This window comes from Thalassophryne amazonica, chromosome 3 (genome assembly GCF_902500255.1).
Source record: "Thalassophryne amazonica chromosome 3, fThaAma1.1, whole genome shotgun sequence".
Classification (NCBI taxonomy): Eukaryota; Metazoa; Chordata; class Actinopteri; order Batrachoidiformes; family Batrachoididae; genus Thalassophryne; species Thalassophryne amazonica.
Genome location: NC_047105.1, coordinates 135,465,129 through 135,477,248, shown reverse-complemented (window position 1 = coordinate 135,477,248; position 12,120 = coordinate 135,465,129). Strand labels below are relative to the sequence as shown.

The following is a 12,120-nucleotide window of genomic DNA, read 5'->3' as shown; positions in this document are numbered from 1 at the left end:
TTCCTGTCACGGTGGCTGGAGCAGAGAGAAGCTTTTCAAAGTTGAAAATGATAAAAACATATCTGAGGTCAACTATGTCTCAGGAACGCCTCAGTGGCTTGGCAGTCATCAGTATCAACCATGCAGTTGCTGAGCAGATTTCATATGATGATATTATTGATGATTTTGCATCAAGGAAGGCAAGGAGGGTCAACATTTAGGTGACAGTTGATGTGCACATTAAACTATATCTTGTTCAAAGTACAGTACCAGCAAATAGGTTTTCTACAATGTTCATTTGTACATTTTAATTTGTATTTCTTGTTTGAAAAGTAATAGTGTAGTTAGTAGTCTCTTACTGAATCATTATCTCTTATTGAATTATTATTAATGAAGGATAGGACTTTACACAACAGTTGTGCAATTCATTTTGTTTCCCCAAAATGTGAAATACCTGTAAATTGTCCTATAAAAAGTTCAGACCTTCCTCCAGTTGTGCAGTGAGATTTATGTCTTTATCAAAGTGCCATTGTACACATAATTTCTCAAATGGTTTTATATTGGTGCAATTTAGAAATGCATTATTTTTATTTTATTTTATTTTTTATTTTATTTCTACAGTATTCATTTTTATTTGTAATTTTATACTTTAGCTACACAGTATACAGTTTATTTTGTCTTGATTATGTTTGTTTACAGTAATATTTTTATTTTATTTATTTTTTGCATTTATTTCTACATTATTTATTTTGTTATTTGTGTGTTATACTTTAACTTACCCAGTATTACAGTTTTGTTTATTTTTATTTATTTATTTATTTTTGTTATGTTTATAGTAATATTTAACTTTCTTCCACGTTTTTTCAAATCAAAATTGAAAAGAAATTCTGATTGTGCCTGTTGATGGTGGGGATGTCTGTCAGACAATGGCAGAAAGATACATGCACCACACAGCAGGCAGTGGGCGCTTATTACCCCCCCCCCAAGTGGAGTAGTGCAGTATGCCCTGTTGCCGCGATTGCATTTGGGGGGGGGCGCTGGTGGGGTTGCTCGCCCAGGGCGCCCAAACAGGCTGCCACTGACAATCTGGATGGTCTTTTTCCTCTTCTGTCCAGAGGACAGAAGACGTCTATGATTTCAAAAACAACTTGAAATGTGGACTCATCAGACCACAGCACACTTTTCCACTTGCGTCTGTCCATTTCAAATGAGCTCAGGCCCAGAGAAGGTGGCAGTGTTTCTGGATGTTGTTGATGTTTGGCTTTCACTTTGCATGGTAGAGTTTTAACTTGCACTTGTAGATGTAGCGATGAACTGTGTTAACTGGCAATGGTTTTCTGAAGTTTTCCTGAGCCCACGCGGTAAGATCCTTTACACAATGATGTTGGTTTTTAATACAGTGCCGCCTGAAAGATTGAAAGTCACGGGCATTCAATGTTGGTTTTCAGCCTTGCCGCTTACGTGTACAAAGTTCTCCAGATTCGCTGAGTCTTCTGATTATATTATGGACTGTAGATGATGGAATCCCTAAATTCCTTGCAATTGAACATTGAGAAACATTGTTCTTAAACTGTTGGACTATTTTTTCACACAGTTGTTCACAAAGTGGTGAACCTCACCCCATCTTTGCTGTGAATGGCTGAGCCTTTTGGGGACAGACATACCACGCAGACACACACACACACACACACACACACACACACACACACACACACACACACAGAAACAGACAGGACAGACACACATACACGCAGACACACACACGACAGGACATACACACACTGAGCCTTTTAGGGTTGCTCCTTTTTATACCAAATCATGACACTCACCTGTTTCCAATTAACCTGTTCACCTGTGGAATGTTCCAAACAGGTGTCCTTTGAGCATTCATCAACTTCCCAGTCTTTTGTTGTTACTGTCCCAGCTTTTTTTGTTGTTATGTGTTGCAGGTATCCATTTCAAAATGAGCAAATATTTGAACAAAAACAAAAAGTCTATCAGTTGAAAATTAAATATCTTGTCTTTGTGGTGTATTCAGTTGATATAGGTTGAAGAGGATTTGCAAATCATTGTATTCTGTTTTTACATTTTACACAACATCCCAACTTCAATTGCAATTGGGGTTGTATGATTACGAGTACGAGTAAATGAATACAGGATCGGGATCTGTTTCCTAATAAAATGAATTAAATGAAGTCTAGGCCATCTAATTCAATTTGGGAGTTTAGCAATACTTTCACTACATATTTATTGGTCCCTCCATTGCGAGGCATGTAATTTTGCTACATGTATAATGATGCCCACGTTTGAGGCAATTTAGAATTTCGTTACATTTACTTTAATGTGGCTGTGTAAAGGACCTGTAAATTTTGCTGCATTTGATAGCTACTCGAAAGCGAGATCATATATCTCCTGTATTGGCTGCACTTCATTGGCTGCCTGTATATTTTAGGTTATTTAAACATTATTTTCATTTTTTAAATCTCTTCACTGTGTTGTCCCTGGCTTACCTCTCTGAGCTTTGCCCTGGACAGCAAACAAATCATTGATGCCTTCACGCTTTTCTTTGTAACTACAACAATAGGCGTATTGTGCTGTTATGAAGACATCAGTGGCAGGTGAAAGATTTTCTTCTCTGCCTGCTGTTGCCATTTTTTCCTCCATAGGCTACAGGCTACTGTGTAGCTCTGTGGATATTTGTATTGAACAGCAGCCTAGTTTTGTGTGTGATTATGTTCATTCTGTATGTCGTAAGTGACAGTCGCAGATGAGAACACGGCTATGTGTGTGTGCGCCTGTGGATGTGGCAGAGGTGTAAGAGAGTGCTACCGTGACACATGAGCCCTGATTTCATAGCAGCTACAGAGTAAATACTCTGGATCCGCCACTGATATGTACACAGACAGTCAGACTAACATCTCCCCCCCTCCTCTCTCTCAAACTGTGTGTGAAGGTTTCCTGTTGCCTGTCTGATGCTCAGATCAGGTTTTTATTTAAAACCTGCACACAATACAAACCTGACCTGAGGGGGGGGGGAAAATGACAATTGTTGATGTTGTGGTGGATCCATATTATTGAAGTAAAATGTTTTTGTTGTGATTTGTGTTAATAGAACCAAAATGTAAACAGTCATCCACACAGAAAGTGTAAAAATAATGATTTATTACTGGGTCTCCCAAAAACAACAACAGGTAGCATCCAGAACAATATGGAAGTATGAGATGTGTCCTCGACCAAAAGGAACATCTAGTGAAGGTCGATGGTCGGTGTGAGGGTCGATGATGGTCACCTCACACATGGTCTCTTCAGTAGATCACACCAACTCATGGTCCACGAGATGGTTTTCCCTGATAGTCCTGAAGTCCCAAAAAGTACAAAATTTATACACATACTGTACTATTTCAACCCAATCTCAAACCACTTTGTGAAGCCTACATTAATCATGAAACTTACATGAATCTATTAATTTGGGATACCGTCATAAAAAGCACCACATTTTCATGACGGTATCCCAAATTCATTCATGATAACCATCATGAGTCTGAGTCTGGTGGCGGTTATATTAGAGTTAGGGGAAGGGGTAGGATTAGAAATAGTAAAATAAAATAAAAAAACACGTTATGAAAGTGTGACTCATTTCATGGTGGCAGCATGAAAAAAAAGTGTGAGACTGGGCTGTCTATTGACTTCTCATCATTCAAAAGGATCAGTGAGAAACTGTTTATCTTCAAACCACAATCACAAAATTGTGTTATTTTGGTGCCACGTGCCCTGAGATATTTAGACGATTTGACAGCCTGCAAGAAATGTTGATTCTTGACCCAGCTATCTTAGCTAATTATAGCCAATCTCCAACCTTCCTTTTCTCTCAAAATTCTTGAAAGGGTAGTTGTTAAACAGCTAACTGATCATCTGCAGAGGAATGGTCTATTTGAAGAGTTTCAGTCAGGTTTTAGAATTCATCATAGTACAGAAACAGCATTAGTGAAGGTTACAAATGATCTTCTTATGGCCTCACAGTGGACTCATCTCTGTGCTTGTTCTGTTTAGACCTCAGTGCTGCTTTTGATACTGTTGACCATAAAATTTTATACAGAGATTAGAGCATGTCATAGTATTAAAGGACTGCGCTGCGGTGGTTTGAATCATATTTATCTAATAGATTACAATTTGTTCATGTAAATGGGGAATCTTCTTCACAGACTAAGGTTAATTATGGAGTTCCACAGGTTCTGTGCTAGGACCAATTTTATTCACTTTATACATGCATTCCCTTAGGCAGTAATTAGACGGCATTGCTTAAATTTTCATTGTACGCAGATGATACCCGCTTTATATCCATGAGCCAGAGGACACACACCAATTAGCTAAACTGCAGGATTGTCTTACAGACATAAGGACATGGATGACCTCTAATTTCCTGCTTTTAAACTCAGATAAAACTGAAGTTATGTACGTTGGCCCCACAAATCTTAGAAACATGGTGTCTAACCAGATCCTTACTCTGGATGGCATTACCCTGACCTCTAGTATACTGTGAGAAATCTTGGAGTCATTTTTGATCAGGATATCATTCAAAGCGCATATTAAACAAATATGTAAGACTGCTTTTTGCATTTACGCAATATCTCTAAAATTAGAAAGGTCTTGTCTCAGAGTGATGCTGACAAACTAATTCATGCATTTATTTCCTCTAGCTGGACTATTGTATTCATTATTATCAGGTTGTCCTAAAAGTTCCCTGAAAAGCCTTCAGTTAATTCAAAATGCTGCAGCTAGAGTACTGACGGGGACTAGAAGGAGAGAGCATATCTCACCCATATTGGCCTCTCTTCATTGACTTCCTGTTAATTCTAGAATAGAATTTAAAATTCATCTTCTTACTTATAAGGTTTTGAATAGTCAGGTCCCTTCTTATCTTAGGGACCTCATAGTACCATATCACCCCAATTAGAGCGCTTTGCTCTCAGACTGCAGGCTTACTTGTAGTTTCCTAGGGTTTGTAAGAGTAGAATGGGAGCAGAGCCTTCAGCTTTCAGGCTCCTCTCCTGTGGAACCAGCTCCCAATTCGGATCAGGGAACAGACACCCTCTCTACTTTTAAAACTTTCCTTTTTGCTAAAGCTTATAGTTAGGCTGGATCAGTGACCCTGAACCATCCCTTAGTTATGCTGCTATAGACTTAGACTGCTGGGGGGTTCCCATAATGCATTGAGTGTTTCTTTCTCTTTTTGCTCTGTATGCACCAGTCTGCATTTAATCATTAGTGATTGATCTCTTTCCCCTCCACAGCATGTCTTTTTCCCGTTCTCTCCCTCAGCCCCAACCATCCCAGCAGAAGACTGCCCCTCCCTGCCTGGTTCTGCTGGAGGTTTCTTCCTGTTAAAAGGGAGTTTTTCCTTCCCACTGTTGCCAAGTGCTTGCTCACAGGGGGTCGTTTTGACCGTTGGGGTTTTTCCGAATTATGGTCTGCTTTGCATTACAATAAAGCACCTTGGGGCAACTGTTTGTTGTGATTTGGCGCTATATAAATAAAATTGATTTGATTTGATTTGATTTCAGTGACATAACATTGGGGACGTTCCAGGTCACCATTAAGTCCTCTCAAGTCATGAATCACCAAGTCTCAAGTCAGGTCTCAAGTCATAATGTTGGACTGCTGTTTTGCATTTGCGCAATATCTCTAAAATTAGAAAGGTCTTGTCTCAGAGTGATGCTGAAAAACTAATTCATGCATTTATTTCCTCTAGGCTGGACTATTGTAATTCATTATTATCAGGTTGTCCTAAAAGTTCCCTGAAAAGCCTTCAGTTAATTCAAAATGCTGCAGCTAGAGTACTGACAGGGACTAGAAGGAGAGAGCATATTTCACCCATATTGGCCTCTCTTTATTGGCTTCCTGTTAATTCTAGAATAGAATTTAAAATTCTTCTTCTTACTTATAAGGTTTTGAATAATCAGGTCCCATCTTATCTTAGGGACCTCATAGTACCATATCACCCCAATAGAGCGCTTCGCGCTTAGACTGCAGGCTTACTTGTAGTTCCTAGGGTTTGTAAGAGTAGAATGGGAGGCAGAGCCTGTTATGTGTCGGACGCAGCCCGGAGAACCGCCAGCGTTTGAAGGACCCAGTATAAAATAAGCAGAGCACGGTACAAAGGATAACAGAGTTTAATGAACATAACAGTGCTGTGAAAAATATAAAAGTGCGCGGTCTGGCGTGGTGGATTGCGGTGCGCTCCCAGCAGCGCTAACGGTCCGGAGCCAGAACTGGTTCGGACCCAAGGACCCCGCCGACACCCCCCAGGTGGCCACGACAAACCGAGTCTGTGAAAGAAGGAATCATTATGTGAGTCCACACTCAACACACAGAGAGAACGCTCAAAGGTGCACAAACAGCAAACACTTTCTGGCTTAATTACTAATCAGCTTCCCACCCTGCAGGCATGGAACATCCAGTTCACAAACTCACTGCAGTGGAAGCTGATTTAAACGACCAACATACAGCTCAATATAATAAGGTGTGAGGGACAGCACATTTACTGACTGTATAAATGTTAGTCACAAAATCTAACGTACCTCAGGAAGTGTGCTGACGAGCGTGAGACCTCACCCTCTCCTCTTTCACAGACCATGCATCAAACCTGGACGTTCTCTGCATCCACTGATGATGAGATGGCTCCCGAGACGACGATCTCACCCGTCTGGTCACAAGGTCGAGTCTCTGGCAAATACACACTGTGTACTCCAGTCTTAAATGCCACCGTGTTCCAATCCATGTAGATGCACCACAGCTGTGAGTCCTGACGAGCCGCAGGTGATCAGGGTGAGGTCCTGATAAACTCAGCTACACAGCCACTCAGTCCCAAATGCAAGCCACCTGGAAGGAAAAACAAAAGACAGAAACAAAAAGGCAGCCAGGCCCCCCAGCCATACAACAGAGCCTTCAGCTTTCAGGCTCCTCTCCTGTGGAACCAGCTCCCAATTCGGATCAGGGAGACAGACACCCTCTCTACTTTTAAGATTAGGCTTAAAACTTTCCTTTTTGCTAAAGCTTATAGTTAGGGCTGGATCAGGTGACCCTGAACCATCCCTTAGTTATGCTGCTATAGATGTAGACTGCTGGGGGGTTCCCATGATGCACTGAGTGTTTCTTTCTCTTTTTGCTCTGTATGCACCACTCTGCATTTAATCATTAGTGATTGATCTCTGCTCCCCTCCACAGCATGTCTTTTTCCTGGTTCTCTCCCTCAGCCCCAACCAGTCCCAGCAGAAGACTGCCCCTCCCTGAGCCTGGTTCTGCTGGAGGTTTCTTCCTGTTAAAAGGGAGTTTTTCCTTCCTACTGTAGCCAAGTGCTTGCTCACAGGGGGTCGTTTTGACAGTTGGGGTTTTTTCGTAATTATTGTATGGCCTTGCCTTACAATATAAAGCGCCTTGGGGCAACTGTTTGTTGTGATTTGGCACTATATAAATAAAATTGATTTGATTTGATTTAATGACCACCAATTGTTTGCAAGCTGACTTGAGACTTGACTTGGGACTTGCAGATTGCTGACTTAAGAGTCACTTGACAGTGACTTTGTCCCACCTCTGGTATTTAGTATTATTTTGTTTGTGCACTATGAAGGACTCAGGGGGCTCCACAGGGTTGTGGGTTTGGAGATGTGCAGCACAGGACATGGTTCCAGACTGGATTTGTCTTGAAATGTTCATGTGTCCATCCCCTGACTTTTCTCAAGAAAACTGACTGTAAAAGTGATGATTTAATCATTCAAATGAATTGCCCCAAATATCCATCCATTTTGGAACATGTTGCAAGCCTTAAATGTAAGAATGGATGAATATGAACAAATTAAATGAAGCTGATTGCACAAAACATGAAATGTCTTGCGTTCATACTGTCTGCAATGAAAGTAAATGTAAGATCTTTTTTAATTATTATTATTTTTTACGATGAGTATGTTTCTAAACTAAGATGTTAAGAGTCTCATCTCACTGCAGGGCTGCGACAGCCTGCGAACACCAGTTGTGAGGGAAATCACTTGATTTTGCACAATTTTTGCAGGGTGGCGCTCTTCCCTTGCTTCACGTGCAGGGCTCGCAAACATTGCGCTTTGAGCTTCCATATGGATGGAAAAGCACCATATAAATGAGGTCAATTTAAGCAGTTGACCTTAAAAATAAACCTCCTTGGTTGTTGGTGGAAACGCTCACCTTTCCGCCTCCGCTTGGATTTTTGACTGTGGCCAGACTCCAGCTTCCGCTTTCTGTTTGGAGGTTTCTGGAGTTCCTCCTCTTTGGGCCTGACATCTGCAGGTGGCATGGGAGGAGGAAGAGGATGATCAGGACTGTGTGATCTTTTTTCCTCAGTAGCCTTCTCAGTTTGCAGGCATCTGCTGAGGATGTCCTCAGCTGAGGGCCTGGAGTCCTCCTAGACAGAGAGAAGAACAAGATCTAGCATCAATGCACATGACCACTTTTTTCCTTAAACCTACGAGTTCAACAAAACCAAAAGAGCAAGTGGACGCAAAAGTAAAACGTATTAAAAATGTCACTTATCTACACAGTGATGATATCTGAGCCTCAACATGACAGAAAGTGATGATCAACTGAGGGATTATTTTATACAACTTCTGCAAACACACAAAGACATCACATGAAACATATGGACTCACACAACATGCAGATGTGCTGTCAGATATAAAAAAAAAATCTTCTAAATGTAAATTCCAACCCACTACTTTTTGGCCATTTGCTGTGTTTCTTTATGCATGAGTTTCGAGAACCCCATTGGCTGAAGAAGGCCAAGTGGACACGCCCACATTTCACCTGGTCACAAGCATTGCTACATTTGAATGAATCAGCACTCGTACCTCTCAACACATCCATCAGATCACCGTAAAGGACGGACAAGAAATGTCTGAAATAACAGCACAGTAGATAAACGTGTGACTCACACAGATTCGCAGCATGTCCCTGATGAGGGAGTCCAGCTTGTCTGAATAGCAGGACGGGATTCTTTTGTACTTCCCACTGTTGATGCGGTCTGAGAATTTTTTTCCTCCACCATCACGAAATGGATGCCTAAAAGAGTAGAAATTCAACAAAAATTATTTGGATTTACTTTCAACAAAATCTGTAAAATCAGCTCAAGTGTGTTTCAGGTCTTACTTTAAGGCACACAGGTAGTAAATCAGACACCCCAGAGACCAGATGTCTGACTTCCCGTTGTAAACTTTGCCATTTGTTTTTTTCCTGGAGAAACAACAAAAAGTTTAGACGATGTCCACAATTATGGGTGAGATTGTCCTCCTACCGTAATTTCCAGACTATAGAGCCCACATGAAAATAAGCCGCACACACCAATTTTAAAAAGAAATAATAATTGTACATAAATAGTGTTTGAGCCGCGGTTCTCCACATTGTACCATGAGATATTTACACAGAAAGATGTTAAACAGAAAGATTTTTTAACTTTTAAATTAAATAGTACCATAAATGCTTTTTTTCCTGAAGGTGTTACACGTAAATACTGGCGAGCACGTCATCCAGCGTGCGCATGGTGTCGTTCGGTTTCTCTGCTCCACACTGAGAACTGAGTAATTTTACCTTTTTATTTCTTTGTGGATCATGAGGTAATTTCATTGCGTACAGTCAGGATCGCCTGGCATCTGTGGCAAATGAGACGTTAATGAGGTGGTGTGACGTTTTCAACTTGTGGAGCAAAGACAGAGACACGGGGGGGGAGAAAGCTCCGCTGACTGATCTGACAGAAGCACAATTGTGGCGCAAATTTCCCGGGACTTTTCTTCAGCCATGACAAGGAATTAAAGTATTTTCAGACATCGTTTTCTTCAGGACGTATTGATGAATCCACTGCAACAAACAGGTAAGACTTTTTATTTATTGTGTGTGTGAATTTACACCGCATGAGGACCACAGTTTTCAGCCAATTAATGGACAGCATCAACTGAGGCATTTCCACTTATGAGAAAGCCTGTAAAAATCCATAAATTAGCCGCATCATTGTTTAAACGGCAGTGTTCAAAGCGTGTGAAAAAAGTTGCGACTTATAGTCCAGAAATTATGGCACAAGAAAACACTGTGTTGTAGAGGTGGGCGATACCGGGAATTTTGATATTGATCCGATACCAAGTAAATACAGGCCCAGTATCGCCGATAACGATACCGATACTGATACTTTTTCATATTTAAGCTTCATAGATCCAAAGGATCCAAAAGACCTCGGATAGAATTTCGCCAAACGTTGCACGTGACAACAAAATACTTTATTATCACAATCAACATTTTTGTTTAAAAAAAATATCACTCAACACAACTTAAAACAAAATTTCCTGAGGTAGAGGGCTGACAAACCACAATACAAGGGTGCGCTGCTCCGTGTTGTGTGACACAGCGCAGCGTTGTTCTTATAGACAGAGAATAGACTTTGATGAATCTGCGTGCACAGCAGTCAGTGCGTGCAGGAGAGAAAAAAGCTTCAGTATCGATCTTTTTACATGAGGATCGTTCAATATCAATAACAGCGTTGGTATCGATATTATCGATATTAGGATTGATCCGCCCACCTCTATTGTGTTGTAAATATCACTGTTTGAATTTTGTCTATTCTGACAGAGAAATTCCAGACTTTAGGAGCAGTCAGCCTGACCTCTTGACCTGGACACAGAACACAAATGGACCTTCCCCAGCACGAGCTGATGATGAAAGAACCTGAAATGTCTCCACCCACAGTCATGTTTAAAGGTGTAGATCAGGCTTCACCAACACTACAGCTGGAGATCACCTGACCTGCATGTTTTCCATGTGTACCTGCTGCAACCAGCTGTTTCTTCAAGTCTGATGTTTCCGAGCTCCTGTTTGTCCGAGCAAACCTGACTTAGTTAATCAGCAGTGGCTGGAGCAGGAAGAGTTGGAAAACAAGGCAGGGCAGAAATGACCACTGTGACTGAAAGCAATCCCTTTGTGCGCTGCATTGACCCACACTTGTAAACCTCTGATGTTTACCCTCACAAGAAGGTAGTTCAAAAAGAAAAAGAAAAGAAAAATGACTTACTGGAGACATGTACAGGGGAGTCCCAGCTTTTGACTGTGCACAGTCGTTCTTCATGGGAAGGATCTCTGCCAGCCCAAAATCACCGAGCTTGACGGTGAGGTTCTTGTGGAGGAAAACATTTGCTGGCTTCAGGTCCTGGTGCAGCACAACACTCCCATCAGGGCGTCTGTGGCAGTGCTTCAGCGCTGAGGCAAGTTGCACCAAAACCTGAAGAATGAATTCTTCTTTTATTGACTTCCTGTTGGGACAAAGAGACAAGTTAATCCTTCAGACATGAGAACATGGCGTATCCTGAAATGATGGTACCTCTGATGGAAAGATCCCAAGACAAATCAAGGATGATATATTTACCCTTTCTTGATGGCATGTTCGATGAGACGAGACAGATCTCCACTCTCGCAGTACTCCATCACAATGTAGACCTCTTTCTTATTCTTATTTAAGAACTGATCATAACATTGTACAATGTTTGGGTGGTTGAACTTCTTCAGGAGCACCACCTCTTGGAGGAGCCTGTCATGTTGACGTGTGGACATGTCCCTGAAGCTCACCACCTTGCAAGCCAGGATCTACGGATACCAATAGGTTTATTAAAGACAGTAAAAGTCAAATAATTTCCAAAATAAAATACGATATTTCAGTATTCATTAAGATTGTTACTTCTTTTTGTTAATAAGTGCACAAAAAATGGCCACACTAAAAGTAAACAACACAAAATGACAATTTTCAGACATAATATTGGAATAGAAAATATGGCACGAGCTTCCTGTCACAGTATATATTCTACACGGAACAAGTTCAAGGTTTGAACACACTTTCCCATTCAGTTGAATGGGAAAGTGTGTTCAAATGCAATAGCCGAGTGGCTTGTGTGTGTGTGTGTGTGTGTGTAGCTTTGATCACACACAAACCACGGAGAGCTGCCATTTGCCATTTGGTATGCTTATGTACTGTATTTTGGGTTAAGGATGAACCCTGCAAAAACGGAAAGTTGACAGGACTAATACTTGTGGAGAAATTAGCAATCTTGGCTAGCTAATAAAAATGCACATTGTGCTGCAATG

At 41.1% G+C, this 12,120-nt stretch overlaps 1 protein-coding gene across 1 annotated transcript in view; it reads right to left on the bottom strand.

Annotated features, from left to right (window-relative positions):
- LOC117507843 (serine/threonine-protein kinase Nek2-like) overlaps nucleotides 1-11,798 on the bottom strand; it is a 60,373-nt gene extending 48,575 nt beyond the window's left edge. Inside the window, exons 1-5 of the mRNA XM_034167627.1 lie at nucleotides 11,408-11,798; nucleotides 10,995-11,294; nucleotides 9,151-9,234; nucleotides 8,937-9,063; nucleotides 8,194-8,410 (exon numbers count right to left, since the gene is read on the bottom strand). Coding sequence (XP_034023518.1) covers nucleotides 8,194-8,410; nucleotides 8,937-9,063; nucleotides 9,151-9,234; nucleotides 10,995-11,294; nucleotides 11,408-11,592 — 913 coding nt within the window. The 5' untranslated portion in view covers nucleotides 11,593-11,798. The remainder of the gene's footprint in view (nucleotides 1-8,193; nucleotides 8,411-8,936; nucleotides 9,064-9,150; nucleotides 9,235-10,994; nucleotides 11,295-11,407) is intronic.
- Nucleotides 11,799-12,120: the final 322 nt, after the last annotated feature.